This window comes from Hetaerina americana, unplaced genomic scaffold, assembly GCF_022747635.1.
Source record: "Hetaerina americana unplaced genomic scaffold, ioHetAmer1.1.p SCAF_31, whole genome shotgun sequence".
Taxonomy (NCBI): Eukaryota; Metazoa; Arthropoda; class Insecta; order Odonata; family Calopterygidae; genus Hetaerina; species Hetaerina americana.
In genome coordinates, this window is record NW_027286886.1 from 4,163,030 (window position 1) to 4,180,845 (window position 17,816).

General features: G+C 36.3%; 1 protein-coding gene across 3 annotated transcripts in view; it reads right to left on the reverse strand.

Annotated features, from left to right (window-relative positions):
- LOC139691265 (dynamin-binding protein-like) overlaps positions 1-17,816 on the reverse strand; it is a 36,351-nt gene that overhangs the window by 16,434 nt on the left and 2,101 nt on the right. For 2 of the 3 annotated variants that reach the window (XM_071589018.1, XM_071589019.1), the window contains 7 exons: positions 16,775-16,952; positions 14,403-14,521; positions 11,660-11,796; positions 9,908-11,205; positions 4,306-4,491; positions 1,302-1,398; positions 162-330 (listed from right to left, as the gene is read on the reverse strand). In XM_071589018.1, coding sequence (XP_071445119.1) covers positions 162-330; positions 1,302-1,398; positions 4,306-4,491; positions 9,908-11,205; positions 11,660-11,796; positions 14,403-14,521; positions 16,775-16,952 — 2,184 coding nt within the window. The remainder of the gene's footprint in view (positions 1-161; positions 331-1,301; positions 1,399-4,305; positions 4,492-9,907; positions 11,206-11,659; positions 11,797-14,402; positions 14,522-16,774; positions 16,953-17,816) is intronic. The other variant, XM_071589020.1, reaches the window with a different exon arrangement.

A 17,816-nucleotide genomic window follows, 5' to 3' on the forward strand; every position in this document is an offset into this window, starting at 1 on the left:
AATGGAATAAAGGGTAGTAGTTGAAGGCAAAAGTTAGTCAAAGCATTCATTGCAAATGTTTCAAATTAACAAGCAATACATTAAGAAATAAACTCATGCAAGAAGGGCCAATCTAAAAAAATTTACTCAAAGACATTCAATTATATTTTCTTTAAAATCACCTCAATTATGTTCCCAAATATGCCTTGAACATCAATTCCTCTTGATTCTAAAAATTCTTCATTGTATAAATTGAAGGTTTCATAGGTTAATTTCAAGTCCCGTACATATTCCTTCTCTGTAATAGCTAACTCAGATATCACATTCTGTCGATGCTCACTGTCCTTGGCTCTATTTATGCAGCACACAAAGGGAAGAAAATATGGAAAATTATTTTTTATTAATAGTTTAAAATCAGTAAAAATACATTAATTTGATAAGCATCTGACAACCAAATTTTCCAACTTAATACACTATTACAAATGATTATCAGGGTGGGCACAGGAATCTAAGGACAACATTCCAAGAATTTTCCTAGTTTCCAATGACTAAAATTTGAAACTTTTTTGCGCTGTTTTTTGGCAATTTATAATATAGATAACCTAAGGAAACCATACTAAAAACCTTGCCTTCAATATAATAAGGATCCTACTGAGAGCCACTTTCTTCACAAAAACTACTTTGAAATTGAGAAAAGTTTCTTTGTATTAAGAGAAACATTTGTATGATGAAAAAATACATGATAAGTGAACTTAATGTAAGTTTAGGGCCCTGAATATTGCATGTGGGTTAAGCAAATGCATGGAATGGGGCACATGGAAGAGTGCTCTACAGTAGCATTGCATCAACACCCATTTTATAAGATGCCATTTCTATAGCCAATATTGAATATTCAAGGAAAACTCTACACCAAAATTTGGTCACCTAGTTGACCAAAATATTGGCATAGAGTTTTTCTTTATTATTCAATATTGGCTATAGGATTGACCCCTTACATGTTCAAAGCCAATAGTGCACACCATCTTCATTTCATACCCAATTTGTTGGTAAATAAACAAAAGCACATCAACATAATCACATAAAATACCAGAATATTTTTAAGGTTTCCAGCACTTTCAAAATCCAGAATATTTCCAAGTTTTCCACACAATTGGCCACCCTTAATATATCATTATGCTAAATAGCAAAAATTTGAGTTACTACTATCACATATAATACACAATTTAGCATGCCTTGAAAGTAGAACTTAACAACCTCCTTTTTCAATTATGTATTACACATTAAAGATTGAGCACCATATTAATAACGTGCATATATATTACCTTTGATCACTGTGCCCAGAGGAACTTTCACTACATGATGCTTCATCTTGTCTTGACTGTCTTGATGAAACGATTTTTGAAGTGTTTGAATCAGACCCTGCAATAGGACAATTAAACTTCTAAATTCACTTCAAACAATTTTAATCACATTACTAGAATAAGTAGGGAAGAAAATTCTTAGCTGTTACATACAATATAAATTTGTAACCAGTTTTGATAAAGAGTATCCTCATTTGGTGATTTTGATACTTTTTGTTGAAACTAGTCACAAATAAATTTACATTAATTGGAATAGCTAAGTGAATTCGTAAATTCTTCCTTATTCATCTCGAAAGAGTTCCACAAAGTAAAGCCATCCATCACTGAGTACATTCTTAGAGGATGTCATCTTTTTATACAGTTATATATTATCTATTTATAAGATTTATTTGGTACATTCACATTATGGAATGAAAACCACATCTAAAGTCATTCAATACTGCAGGTAAAAAAATCAAGGGTTGACAGGCAATATAGAAGACAGACTTAATGCTGAAATGGTTTACACACAAATATTAGCTTGATATTATCAATATTAGCTTGATATTATCAAATATGATGCTGTAGTGAAATTTTTGGGGAAGTAGGCGATTCAAAAGAAAAAAGGGCATCAAAATTGAAGAGCAGCATGAGTATGAAAAGAGTATTGTTGGAAAAATGTTCCTAATCCACTAATGGTAGAGTGGCAAAGGGTTAAGTAATCCAATAATTTGCCCATAATTCCTTCAATCTGAAGACTGGTTGACTGCAATCATTCCCTCCTTCTTCTAGATTGGTGGCCTTCTCACATGCCCTCATAGTTGCTTTGTCTCACAGCCGTCTTCACTGTAGTTTTCTCTTAGCCTTCCTTGGGTAATGTCTTTAACTGACAAGATCTACTCATGTTTCTATTCTATTATGTCTACACAATTTTAAGACTACTCTTTCAGAGACAGTGCTGGGTATTTGCAAATAAATTTGACTGCCAAGAAAGTGGATAACATTCTACACATTTATATTCTGTGAAATTTTGCATAAGAGTCGATAATCTTGTTCATTTCAGCATGTATTAATGAGTTTCTTTTGCTGATTTAAAATTCACTTATAAATCAGTAGCTTCTTGTTCCTCATTACGTACTGCTACTCACAAAATCATACTACTTGGATTTTAAACAAAGTTATCCATAAGCATGACCCATGATTAGAATTCGGAACCACTGGGTCAAGAGTCAATTGTTTGCAACCGTTGGTCTAATTACGCTGACCAAAACAGTGATACATTTTCCTGCACTACAAAACTTTTGAATTATGAACTAATTGGGGGAGGCTAAATATATTTCTCTAGTGATTTCAAGACATTTATTGCGTGGCCTATGCCAAAATAGGCAAACTCCTATCTCGATGTTTGACTGAACAAGGATCAATTTTGTCAGACTTGATAATATTGTCAAAACATTTACCACAGAAAACAAACAATGCAATAAAAGGTGATCATGCGAAGTCATAAAAATGCACAATTAAATGATCATCAAGTTTCCCAGTTCACATTATTATACTTATGATGCAAAATACTCACAGCAAGTTATTCTATCCTGAAACTCATTAGAATTAGTTAAAGATAATGGTGATAAAATCACCATTCTAATAACAAAAACTCAACATAGCGTGTGATTTTTTTAAGGACTGTGAACCTCTGTTACATTGATTTTCAACAGTAATGTAAATTAATGACCTTTAAATTTTTGCATATACATCACCATTTTTTTAACAATTACCATAACCTTTTAGGAAAAACAATATCTAGGTTATAAGGCAAATTCCAAAAGTAAGGCCTGTTTTTTTATATTTATATATTGTCAGGTCAGAACAAATTTGAATTTATGCAATGCAATCTATTGATTATTTACAAACACAATGACATTATTGTTTCAATTCAATATTGGTTTGCCTGTCTGTGAATACAAATAACAATGTCAGTAAAAATCATTGTTGCTATCAGTTACAAAGAGCATTCTGTGATTTGATTTTTGTGTGCAAAAGGATTTTCAGCAATCCAAATTCATTGGGTGCTGTGCCTAGATAAATTTCCTCTTGTTGAACATACAACTATTTACATGAATGTTATGGAAAGGCTTGGATATCACAAATTGCATGCCAAGTGGGTACTGAAAATACTTACTGACCAAAACAAAAACCTAAGAATGTTGAGTGGATGAGGAGTTTAGAGCTACTATCAACAAGACTGAGATGACTTGCTTCACCGACACTGTTACAAACTATGAGACGGGGATATCCTACACCAACACATAAACAAAACAAAAGTCAATGCAGTGGCACCATTTAATTCACCAAAACCAAAAAAATCCAAGCAATCTTCCCACTCAAGTCAGAAAATGATGGCTAACATTTTCTGGCATGTGATTGGCATTTTTTTGGTGGATTTCAGAGAATGTGGGAAAAAAATTACAGCTGAGTGGTAGAGTAAAATGCTCACCAAACTGAGATGTGCAATCCAAAATTGTCATTTTGGGAAACTCTTGTCCGGAGTAGTCCTTCATGACAACACGCATCCACAAACCACTACCCGAATCCAGGAGAAAATGCAAGATTTCAGTTGGGAACCTTTTGTTTAACCACCCTAAAGACCTGACCTTGCATCCAGCAACTATTTCCTCCCCTTGCACTTAAGCAGCGGCTTGGTGGACAACGGTATGAAAACGATGAGAAACTCAAAGACTGCTGTTGCCAACTGGTTCAATTCCCAGGCAGCAAAGATCTATGCTGTTTAATTAAAGAAGCTGGTGCAGCATTAGGAAAAGTGCTCAGAAGTGGAATAGCGATTTTATAGAAAAGTGAAGTAGGTTTGCAGGAAACTAAAACCATCGATAAAAATTTTTTCTCAAGAACAATTTTTTTAAGACCAGACAGCCCCTACTTCCTGCATATGCCTCATACATCATGTTCAGCCTCAGTAATATTCACTTACTGGATAACGCAGGTGACAAGCGTTTCTTCCTCCTTATAGTTCGTCTGACAGGTGTTTGACCAGGCATGGGAATGGGTGGGGCAGGTCGATGAGGTAACCGATCAGATCCTTGTCTTGTGAAGGCTACTTCTCCAGCTGGAGCATCAGGAACTTGTGTTTTCATGCCATCTCTCAAACATTCATTATCTGCAAAGAAATTGGAAAGAAGTGAACATTTAATGCTCTATTCCAGCATATTTCACTCAAAACAAAATCTAATATTATGAAAACCATATGCAGCACTGATTTACAGACAGACGGGGAAGGGGTTATATTTAACATCACCACACAGTCCCCAAATCCCCACATCGCCCACCATACTTAGCTGGGGCACCACCTCCCCCTCAACCCTTACCCTACATCACAACCCCTTACACCTATCCACCCACCACCATCCCTTCTACCCATCCATTTCTTGACTTTAAATGCATGAATCATTTTTGTCACCTGAGGATGATGCTGCATTGCAACAAAAGTATGCCCATGGAAACTAAAAACAACAAGGACAGTAATATTCTTAAGAAATTTCAAGATTAAATATTACTGTCAAGTCAATCCCAACACTTGTCTTTTAATATAGTGATACAGGGCATTTACTTTAAGGAACTGGTTTGCACTTGTGCAAATAACGTCACTTGGATTTCTACAGAACTCCTTAACACTCCACAATGAGGATTTTGTTGAATTACAACATCAAGTATGCAGGGATGGGTAAGTGGAGGGCAGAATGTAGAAGAAATCTGGAAAACTTTTAAGGGGATAATGGAGGAGGGATTAAATAACTTTGTCCCAAAAAAAATTCCTAAAGAAAATACTGACCCAGAGTTCTACAGCCGCAAAATCAGATCCTTGAAGAAAAAACTAAAGAGTGATTCACAAAAAACGGAATGAGAGCTCAAAATGGCTCATAATTTACAAAAAATTAGTCCGTGAATTAAATAGAGAAAAGGAAATAGCCAAAGAAAGTTTCCTACAGAACATAATCGGGATAGATAATGGAAATAAATTTTATAAGTACCTCCAGAGGAGGAAAGACAACAGGGAAAACATAACAGCTTTAAAAAAAAGAGGATGGAACACTAATTGTTGATGATAAGGAAAAGGTTAATGCATTTAATAATTGGTATGCAAGCATATTTAAGGTGATGGTAAACAAAATGGATTCTGTAGATACATCTCTGAATCAACAAGGAGGCGAAAAAATATTAAATACCAAAAGTATTAAAACGACGAGCGCAGAAATTTATGAAAAAATTATGAAATTGAGGGCAAATAAATCAAAAGGGCCAGACGGTATCTCAAGTGACTTGCTTAAATTGGGTGGTAGTGTAATTTCAAATTAGAAAAATCATTTATTCAATGTTACCTTAAACAATAATGCCCTGCCAAATGCTTGGAAGGAGGCATATGTTACGTCAATTTTCAAAGGAGGAGATAAGGCACTAGTTGATAATTATAGACCGGTAAGCTTGACGTCAGTTGTATGCGAGCTATTAGAAAAGATATTGGCTGATTATCTCTGGGATTTGTGGGAGAGTGAGAATTGGTTGTACAGTCACCAATACGGTTTTAGAAAAGGGCACTCCTGCTAAACTCAGCTATTACGGTTCTGCCAAGACACGTTCAACTCTATGGATGCAGGAATAGAAGTGGAGGCTATAATAGTTGACCTGTCAAAAGCCTTTGACAAAGTTGGCCATGATCGCTTTGTGCTTAAGATGGGCCAATTGCCACTACACACAGATGGAAGAGTAATCTCTTGGGTCAAAAATTTCATGGCAGGTCAAACACAAAGGGTCAAATTAGGAGAACTGTATTGTGAAAAAAACAAGGGTAACATCGGGAGTTCCACAAGGAAGCGTACTTGGCCCGCTCTTGTTTTTAATCTATATAAATGATCTCCCAGTAAATATTAATTCTCAGATAAGACTTTATGCAGATGACTCTATGATCTACAGGAAAGTCAAAAATGACAGTGACCGCGACATACTTCAAAGGGACATTAATAAAATGGCGGATTGGGTGACAAATAATGGGATGGATATTAATGTTAGCAAATGCAAATCCATCACTTTTAGTAACAAGGTAAATGGAAACAATAGGGAATATAAAAATGTCATTCCTAGAAGTGATAGCTGCAAATACTTAGGTGTATATTTAACTAAGGACTTACGGTGGGGGCTAAACGTTGAGTACACTTTTAAGAAAGCTTTCAAAACTCTTCATTGGGTGATGAGAAACCTCAAAGGGAGCATTTAAGCAACTAAGGAAAAATGCGTATCAGACCCTGGTAAGACCAATTTTAGAGTACTCATCTTTTGTATGGGACCTTCATGAAGAGGGACAAATCAAAAAATTGGAAAAGGTACAAATAAAGGCTGCCCAATATGTACTGGGGAAGCATAGGAGGATGGAGAGTTTGTATGACATGCTAAAAATGCTGGGCTGGGAACCTCTACAAACTAGAAGGGAAGTAAGCAGACTTTGTGGAATGTTCCGCATTCTGAAGGGGGAGAAAGCTTGGGCATACCTTAGGAAAGAGGTGGGGAACCCAAATTTTATAGGGAGAAATTACCACAATTTATGGTAATATGCCGGGCACAAAGAACGAATTTAAAAAAATTCTCTTTTCTTAATAAAACAATTGCTGATTGGAACACCTTACTTGCAAAAATCTTCGAGCCCTTTCCTAACAGAGAGCATACTTATAAGAAAAGGTGTAAGGAATATATGTAATAATTTGATTGATGTGTGGTGTAAAATTATATGTAAGAGCTTAATTTTTTTATATATCTTTTTTTTCTTGCTGATTGATTGATGTTAATAAGATGAGGATTTTCTTGCTTTATGAAAGAGATTTGTGTTTTGAAGTTCCCTTTAAGTGTACTTTTGTTTAATGACTGATTTTACCTTTGTGATTATTTGGGACTTGTGTGCCACCTGACACTGTCTATCAGCACATGTGGATTTTTAATAATAATAATTGAAAGACCGGGTTTATTTATTCAGCCTCAAAGAAGAATTGTGTTGGCTAAAGAAGCATATAAAAGAACAGAATAGATGCCAGGTACTCTAACAAATGATAAAAAGAATAATTGATGGTTTCCGGCATAACTTTATGGAATCCATTCTTTTGGGAAATGAAAAAATAGTAACTTTGTGATTCCACAGAAAATTAATAACAATAAGACCCGGAAGTTCAACGTCAACTTCAGGTGAAGTTTAGTAAAGACGCAGTATGGAATATAATGCTGTATGGATGTGGATGAGCATACATCTGAGGCTTCTGATACGTAGGTATGGAGAAGAACAGAAAAAATTAGGTGGGTGGGGAGGAAACTGATAGAGGCAATCTGAAAAAGGCTGAAAAAGTGAATGCATGAAATACTGAAGAAAGTGGGATGTCATATGATAGAAGGGTGGTTATTAGGTAAGCAAGATAGAGAAATAATGAGAATAGGCTTTTAACAGCATAAAGCCAGGTAGATTTGAAGAACTAAAAAAGGAAATGTACATGGTCACATAAACAAGCCTCAAGTTCTCATAGCACATAATAGATGCTACCGATGATCCAAACCGTCATGTAATAGGTGGAACACCTTGTATGAATAAATGGTTTTGAAAGCAGGTTGTCATAGAGGAAAGGTGGAGGAGGGAGATGTTAGTAAAGGAAGACTCCTTTTGTCCTTAACTGTGTTGCAGGTTAAACAATGAAAGGGAATACATGCTAATGAGTGAGTTGAAGTACCATACCCCATTTCCACGGCTTGGAGCATAGATCTGACTCATCCAAACAAGGGAATTTATCAAAGTGTTTAAGTCTAGAGGAAGATGCCCTGACTTAAAACAATGTACTGTCCTCCTTCCATTACCTTCTCCTTAGTTTTGGCTACCATTTCTTGGCCACTGTGATGATCCCATTATTTCCTCCCACCTGTGTCCTTCAACACAGTCATCCTTAGATTTTCCCCTACTTCTTTAACGTTAAACAAGGTCACAAACCTTTCCCTCAATATTAACTGTCCACCCAAAACCCTTTTGAAACTATAAATATTTGTAATTCCATTATTGCAGAAGTAGTATTTAGGGGAGGCGACCAACTGCTGAGATCATTTGCCCTGTAGGGGATGGATGGGAAATGATGAAGGGAGGAGGGAAACCTGGCATCGGCATTAGCCTACTCTTAACAAAAGGTACCAAGGGGTCCACAGCTTAACGTCCCATCCGACGGACGGTGTACTCACTCAAAGAGCTCTCCACAAAGCACCTCAAGTTGGGATCGGGATACCTCTGAAAAATTCTGCCACCTTTGGGATTTGAACCCGGGCCCTCTGAGTGGGAAGCTAGTATGTTAGTCATCCCACCATCCCAATCCCCTCCATTATTTTACACCTGATGGCATTGCAGCAGAAAAAACTGAGCTAATGCAAAGTTGAAGTTCTTTCAGAAAACCAAGTCAATGTAGCTTCTTTTTAATGAGTCTTTCAAATATATGATAATGTACCTATGAGGTGAATCTTTTATATGCATCATTCAGGATTTGAACCAATAGCCAACATACAGTATGGCATATCTAGTTCTGCATAATTTTGATGTAAAATACATACAGGTTATTCAATCTTTAAATTAGTTATTAAGTTATCCTTAAAATTCATAGCCTAAGAATTACCTCCTTCCAACCATCTCATCACTTCTTAGTTCCAAGAATACAAGTTGATGAAATAGCAATTATCTGGCAAACTATCTAATCTTCAAATTGAAGACATTTTTGTCAAATAGATTTGAAATTTTCAAAAGATGGGCACTTAGTGAACACTGATTTGCATAATGAATAGACAATAACTATTTATTTCTTTCATGATAAATTTGTTAAAAAATCAAGACTTGATTGCAAAATTGGTATTACAATCATTTTCATGTCAGTATGCATGTCATACCTAAAGTCAAGACTGATTCACAATCCCACCTTAAGTCTTATCATCGTCCTCAAAAAAATAAACAATTCTTTCATTGGTAATGAATAATGTGACAGTAATTATGAGAAAAACTGTAAATTTCGCAGAATTTCATTTAAACCACTTATTTCATTGAATAGTCCTCATCTTCAAGGACATATGTACAGAATAATAGGGGGTTACATAGCTGGGAAGGCATGTATGGTCACAAGGGAGGGAGAGGTTGGGTTGTGGAAAGGGTAAGGATAAGCAAGGAAAGGGGGTAAGCATGGAGATGAGGGGGATAAGGGGAGAGAGTATATATATGTAGGGGAGCAGAGGTGGGCCACGGCATAGTAGCAATCAAGCTTGGACGCGGCTGCCCATGATGGGCTAACATGAGAAGAGTAAATGAGCATCCTTTGAAGGGGGGAGGCAGTGAGGAATGCCATTGATACCCAAATGAAGCCTAGAAGGGCGGAATGCATAACAAATACATATCAACATTCACTAAACCTGCAATGTGGAACCATTATGCCGGAAAACCATCAAATTAACAGAATGCACATAATAGATCACAAACCATGAGACACGCAAGTAGACAATTTATTAAGAAAGTATGCACAAACCTGAAAGCTTTTTAGATGCTTCAATCAATTTAGATTCTCCAGTAGCAGTTCTCTCAGCAGACGATGAAGTAGGTTTTCTTGACTCTACAAGTGGAGGTAATGAGTTCCTTTGCATCCTTGAACCTAAATTTGGCATGCTTTTCGACTCATCTTCACTCGGAATACTACTAGCACCGCTTCTTTTACATGACCCTAAATCAGATTCTGTTTTCAAAGAAGACTTATCATCCTTCCCTAAAGGAACTTGGGCAGTGTTAAGATCAAACTTCAGATTGGCAATAGTTTTGGCAAGTAGATCATCAACAGACTTTGGCCTATTAGTGGATGAGGAAAATTCTAGGTTTTTATTGTTAGTTTCCCCCCATTTCTGACTATCAGATAATTTATTAGTATCATACTCTGTTGTCACACCAATGTCATTAAAATTAGGCAAATTTTCCACCAATGAAGAATTCTGAGGAAATTCAAGTCCAACTAATTCTTCTGAGGCAGAGAGTGGGGCAAGGTGATTTGATGGGCACAGTCCAATCTCATCTCCACTGTTTTGAACTCTGCACCAGTCCTCATTTACAACCTCGGTTATAAATACAACTTCTCCTTCCCTAACACTTATATCACCATTCATTTGTGCATGGAAATTGTAAACAACTTTGGCAGAACTATTCAGTCTTAATCTATTATTGGCACTACTTTTGGATGACTCACTCCTGTGATTTTCCCCCATTGCATATTCACAGTCTATCAGAATATTTACATAGCTCACAGGCAATATCCCCTTCTTTCCTTCGATTTCACCCTCAATCCAATCCTCATTCACATGCCTCAGCAGGGTCACTATTTCTCCTTCATGAAAGCTAAGTTCATTATCAAACTGACCATAGAATGGATAGAGAGTTATTCCATAAGGTGATAAACCGCCATTGTCATTGTGACCGCTGTACTCATCAAAGACATTCTGCAGTTGATCTTGATCCATAGAACCGAAGACACCATTGCAAAGACTATCACCCACAGGATTAAGATCACTTAAATTGAAACTTGAACTAGGCAAGCCTTTGGGCTCATCAGGGGAGAAGGTAATCAATGAGCCTGCCTTAGGAGGTTTGCTGTCTTGTGGCGGCATGAATGAATTAGATGGAAAACTCGAGAACTCTGCCAAATCAGAGGAATAACTGGATGGAGAAGTAAAGGCTGTGATCAGATGATTATCAAACTGCTCTCTTGAGTTTTCTTCATTTTCATCCAAGATGGTGACAAAATTTTTTGGAAAAATTCCCTCTCGATTACCACAGACACCCCTGCAATGATAAAAATGCCATTTGGATAAAAAATTAAAAGAGAAAGTTGGTATCTTTATTAGAACTAAATGCATGCCATTCACACATGATTATGGGAACTAATGTTGCAACAGGTGGTCCATTTATGCCACACCAAATAGAGTTTTTACTGAGGGCTATTATGAGGTCAATTCAGAGGCTGGCTAGAAAATTTTTCCATCACAATCCCGAGTTTCTGCATCAATACATTACTGTGGATGATACACTACTACACTTCAGACACAAAGGAACAGCTGAAATAAGGGGTTTATTTCCTGGTTTGCAACAACCTTGAATAATCCAGAAGTTTCAGAATTCATTCAGAGGTTTTCAAGTAGATGATACATTTACAGTGAATGGGGATGTATCAGGTGCCATTTTGTGAAGAGCTCACAATTTTTCAACAAATGCTAAATAATTATGATTATCCACTTACCGATACCATGTGCTGTCCACCACTCCTGTGATTGTTATAATGTCACCTTCATTTAAATCCATCTCTTCATCCAACTGTGCTTTCATACTGGTCTTCACCACTGCTTTCTTTAAAACAGCTTGGCTTGATGAGCCCTTCTGAAATGGAAATATCAAATTTTATAATAAATGCTACATTCTTGAGCATAAATAAGAACTCACTTCTGGGTTCTTGTATATTTGGAATCTTTGTTTACCAAGAAGTATTGCATCATATTTTGGGTTCGTACGTCATGAAGGGAGAAAGATCTAACAGGAGGTGGGCGCATGGTTTTTATAAAAAGTATAGGGAACATTTTTGGAAAAAAGATTAATTTTAGATTTTGCTACAACACCTCAAAATTCTTTCGACAGTCTGAATTCAGCACTTCATGCACATGTAAAGTAAAAATTGTTACCAATACTTTTTACACAAACCTATTAATATGAGTCATCAGCACCCTCACATATACATTAGATTAATATAGAATTTAAATTTACGAGAACAGTACAGGTCCATTACTCAAAAAAGGCATAATTTGAGAAATGCATTATTAATTTACTTATGGATGAAAGTTCAATCGTAATTTATACAAAGACATATCTCTTATCTACAATTGACAATACAAAACATTCACATGTAAACACCTTTTAAAGATACTCTCCAGCATAAATTATACACTTCAAGAAAGATGAAAATCACATAAAATCTTTAATAAAAAGGGGCTTGGCAAGTCAGTAGATCCTTCAAGTCCTTCAGGTGCAGAGAATATGCATCCTAATTCAAGATTATCTCCCTTTTAGTTTCTGGGTGGGCAGAGATAGCAATTCCCACAGAACTTCCCATTTCATCCACACACAACACCTGACGCATCCCTATAACCTAAAATATTGGGTGTGGAGATTTCAGACCTTTGTGCTAAACACTTATCACCAGATAGAGAACTATGTGAATAATTACTTAAGATAAACTCAATGGTTCAAAGAGATGGCCACTTGCTAGCTAATCAGACCTGGGTCCATATGAAAGTAAGGGGGGATTTTAGAGTCCCATGTACTTCTGTCTTCAAACTTCCATTTTTAATTAACCATGTATAAATTGGACTACGTTAACCTTGAACTGGAAAAATTATTCTTCATGTTCTCATCATTTCAATGACATACCTCATCTTTGCCAACCTTCACCTAATTATGGACAGCATCATGCCTTGCATTAAGTTGATGTCTTCTTCAACAATCTGACCAAAACCAAGACATTGAACTTATCTGATTGCAATGTAAATAGGTGACTATATGAGGTGCAATTGAAAAGAGACAACAAAATTGCCTTCAGAAGAGCAGTTCTCAGAGTGCAATCGTTTACATTACATGTGACTTTGAGAACCAGCCCATGGTATGGGAAATGCAGATGCAGAATTATAGTGATATGAATAGGATGGCACAAAAAAATGGCATTTATTACTTTATTCATGCAATGGTGTCATGAGGCAAGGTCCAAAGGAATGGAATAATGCTGATGAATCAAAATCAAGGTGGTAATGGTAGTCCTAAGGTATGAGCCCTTCTGATTTAGAATTGTCTCCAAAAATATATTCTCTCCAGAGAAAAGCATTTCAGAGGCTAGTTAAAATATTTTGTGCAAGAAAAAAAATAAATATGACAAATTCTCTGTAAGGGATGTGCTAAGTGGCAACATTGAAGGAAATTCAATACCCTAGTTCCTCAGCATTAGTCAAAAGCTGCAATGGCAATACTCAGCGATACTATCAGCCAGTCTGTTGCTTCCCGCCCAAAAGCAGAATGATAAGGGGAGAGTACTGCAGTAGAGAATGGATCCTCTGGCTTTAGGAGACAGCAGCAAATGGTCCACATAGATAGAGCCTTTCAGAGGTCCCTGGAATCCCATCCACCATACCTATTACCTTCTCACCATCTACAGAGCCAAAAAATTAAGGGCACAATTCTATTCCTTACTATTAAGTATTCCGCATAGATAGCTTCACCTAAATATTGCTTACCTAATGGACATAAAATCAATGTTTTCTAAATAAATATTACAGCCACATTAGGTAAAATCTCCTAATTTCAATCATTCTGAAGAAACTGGAAATAAGATTTCTGAAATATCATTTAAAGGAGGACACTTGGATCGTACTAGTACGCAGAAATGCATAGATACCTAATCATAACATTAAGATAGAGCTATACAAATGGTATACCTGTACACTATTAAAGAAGATTATTGGAGGTTGACAAAATAAATACAAGGGGGGGGATAGAATAAAACAGAACTGGGTAAAGAGGAGGTAATGTCTTTTGCTGGGACTAATTGGCGGCCTGGTATAAAAAATTTGGTACACTATCATAATTTATAATCAAATACCATATTTTACCATCAACAATGCACACCTTATGTATAACGTGCACCCAGAACTTATTAGCTTTCAAGAATTTGTATAGATACTGCGCGCCCACTTGGACCACTTTTCCTTTATTATGCATCACTATCATAAATTTACAAGGCGTTAATCAGAGATTCAAGAGCTTACACACTCAACAAAAGTCTAAGAGATCAACACTACAATACCCATGTCACTGGATTAGTTCTAGCACAGAGTTTAGTTTTTTCCTTAGCGGACATTGAGAAAATGATGGGTCAGATTATAATTAATATAATTGTCAGTTAAAAATTGATTATTTAATGTATGAATGTGCAAAACATTTACCTTAAACTTTTCACTGTTCAGTTGCCACACATAATTCCTAGGAAAAACACCAACTCTATCACCTATCTGCCCTCTCCACCAGTTGTCATCCTCAGGCCTCAAGCCAATTATTATCTCACCTGCAAGTATTGACAAAATGAATGTGAAGAGACATAAATTAATATCATCATTCTACATCATTCATTATTTAAAATAATACATAAACCACGAGTCATTTTTATTTTTGCATTGCACTCATGATGAATATTCAAATGTATCATTAAATCAATCTTGATTTCATGAAAAACATGCATTTCTGATAATATGTACATTCATACAACACCCAAGTCATCCAAACCAGAAGGGAGGATACAGAAAGATGGTGCACACTTTAAAAGAGCTGATCAGCTCTGGTTAAACCATTTCTTTGGAAACTGAGATGTTAGTTGATGAACAGTTCACGTAAAAGTTCGCCACCACAGTCTGAATTTTTTTTAAACCCTCAGAAACAATTATTGAAATTCTCATTAGCAATCATACAACCCTCTTTATTTATTTGAGGATACCCAAAATGAATCATCTTGGAAACAATGATGAAAATTCACTTATAGTTGCCAGTTAAACAAAAATGAAATACAAATAAACTGCGGGAGATGCCGCAACAGTAACTTTTAACGGAGTCATCCGCTAATGCGCATTTCAATGTAACAATTTCAGAGTGTAAAAATCATTTTCCTGGTCAAGGTGAATGATTTTTACACTCTGAAATTGTTGCATTGCATAAAAATGAACTAACTATGATTGTTCCCCATACAACCATGTGGACTCCCTCTACCATATTCCTTATGCAGATATGTACAGAAGCAGCATTCCTCTCCTGAAACTACCAAATGGTGTACGTGAGAAAATAGACCAATGGCTCCCATTCCCATCACAGTGCTAACCACCAATTAAGGGGGATAGAAGTTAAGTAGTAGTAGTAGTTTTTAGGGGAGGCGACCGACAGCTAAGGTCATTTGCGCCATAGGGGATGGACAGGAAAGGATGAAGGGTGGAGAGAAACCCGGCGTCCGCATTAGCCTACTCTTTACGAAAGGCGCCAAGGGGTCCACAGTTTAACGTCCCATCCGATGGACGGCGTACTCACTCAAAGTGAGGATCGAGATGGTGCGGGGGCTAACGTACTGGCTTCCCACCCTGAGGGCGCGGGTTCAAATCCCGGCGGTGTTGAATATTTTTCAGAGGTATCTCGATCCCTACTTGAGGTGCTTTGTGGAGGGCACTTTGAGTGAGTACGCCGTCCGTCGGATGGGACGTTAAACTGTGGACCCCTTGGCGCCTTTCGTAAAGAGTAGGCTAATGCCGACGCCGGGTTTCTCTCCACCCTTCATCCTTTCCTATCCATCCCCTATGGCGCAAATGACCTTAGCTGTCGGTCGCCTCCCCTCAAAACTACTACTACTCACTCAAAGTGCCCTCCACAAAGCACCTCAAGTAGGGATCGAGATGCCTCTGAAAAATATTCAACACCGCCGGGATTTGAATAGAAGTTAAGTGTTTACTGGAAAAGTAAAATTGGAGAGGGAAAGAAAGTATGATATATGGGACAGAAATGATTAAATGAAAGGAAAAAGGAAATGCAAATGATTCAAAAGAGGAAAGAACAACGTATGTTCCTTAAGGAAAAGCAGGAGTTGCCAAATCCTTCATATTTGGGATAAAACACCATTAAACCCAATGTGTAGGTTGTTAAGGTTGCATGCTTCAAGGTTTCACCACGTGTGTTGTATTCCACTGGCAACAGTTTCGTCAACATTACTGCTAGATTTTGTAGGTCAAAAAGACAATGTGATTTTGGCCATCCTTATACCAGCGGCTTGATGGATTGACCTGAAGACACTAACTGTAACATCAGTGAAACTGTTTTCAGAAGAAAACAAACACATGCAGTAAAACCTAGAAGCATGCATCTCAATCATCTCCTAGAAGCATGCATCTCAATCATCTTGCTGCAAGAGCCTTCATACCATTTAAAGTGTAGGTGCCAATGGCCTAAACTCCATTCTTTCAAGACAAATTATCAATTAAAAATAATCAACCCAGTTTTTTGAGTTAAGAACATTTTAAGAAAATTATGGGCCGTTTCTGTTACAAAATGATTGCCCTTACAAGGTCTCTAATTATAGGGTACATGTAACAATATAAATTTGTCAGATTCTTCCATACTATATTAACACAAAGATTCTTACATACTACAAACCAAAAGTCAATGTTTTATAATAGGTTTAAATTGTATTTAACAGTGAAAGCATTACAAATTTAACTAGCCTATCGTTTCCTGTCTTACAATGATACTCTCTACTATAAACAATTCTTTCAAACTATATTCTCACCTTTCCTAAAAAACAAATCATCAGGTTCCTGGGCAGAAAAATCAGCCACCGAAACAAAGAGTTCTTGACCATCATCAAGCACTGGGTCATCAAGTTCCATTAAATAATTAGTGGGAATAAGTCCTTGCTTATCACCAGAAGATCCATAACACCAATGCATATCTTCTTTCCTAATTATCTATCATGAAAGAAATGTAATGTTATTAATATTGGATTGATTAATATGAAAGAGGTTTTTCAAAACCTCCAGCTGCCAAAGTGACTGAGCACATGATATTTGTGTTAAACAATGATGATGTGAATCAAACAACACATAAACTTCAATATTATATTTAAATAAAGTTTATAATCTTTTTATGGGTTAAAAACTAACAATTTCCAATCTATGATAAACATACTGCATACGGTCGCAGAAAAAAGTCAACTATGGAAAGTCAAGTCACATGCAATTTAGAGCAACTTAATTCCAGGGGAAAATATACATAGTTAATTTTTTTTAATTCATTGAACCCATTCCAAGTTCATATGAATAAAATAATTAAAATATTATACATTTATACATTAAGGGGTTGAACATTTTCAGTCAAACATTCAGCCACATTTTCAAGAACCATGAATGTTACTTTCCAAAGTTGTAAGAAATTTTTTCAAGTCTCAACTGACTGTCCAGTCTGAGCTTTCTATTTGGAATACAGCTGCTACTGGTTTAAATGTCACAGTAAATGATTCATTAAATGTTTTATTACATTTGAAACAGTTTCCTGTCACTTGTGCCCCAAAGAAAAGAATAACTTCCCCAGTTACTTTTTCTGGGACCAGGAGCAAAGCTGAGAAAATGGATCTCCATTACTTTAGGTTATCATTCAATTGCTTTGATTGCTTCACAGATTAACAAATGGAAACACACTTCTTACTTCATCAATACCAGTGTATCTACTCTATAACCCCTAAATTACTTCATTTCAAGTGAAGAAGCATTAATTGTTGATTTTCAGATCTCATAGCCTTTAGCATAAAGAAAAGATTTGTTAAAGCAACAGCA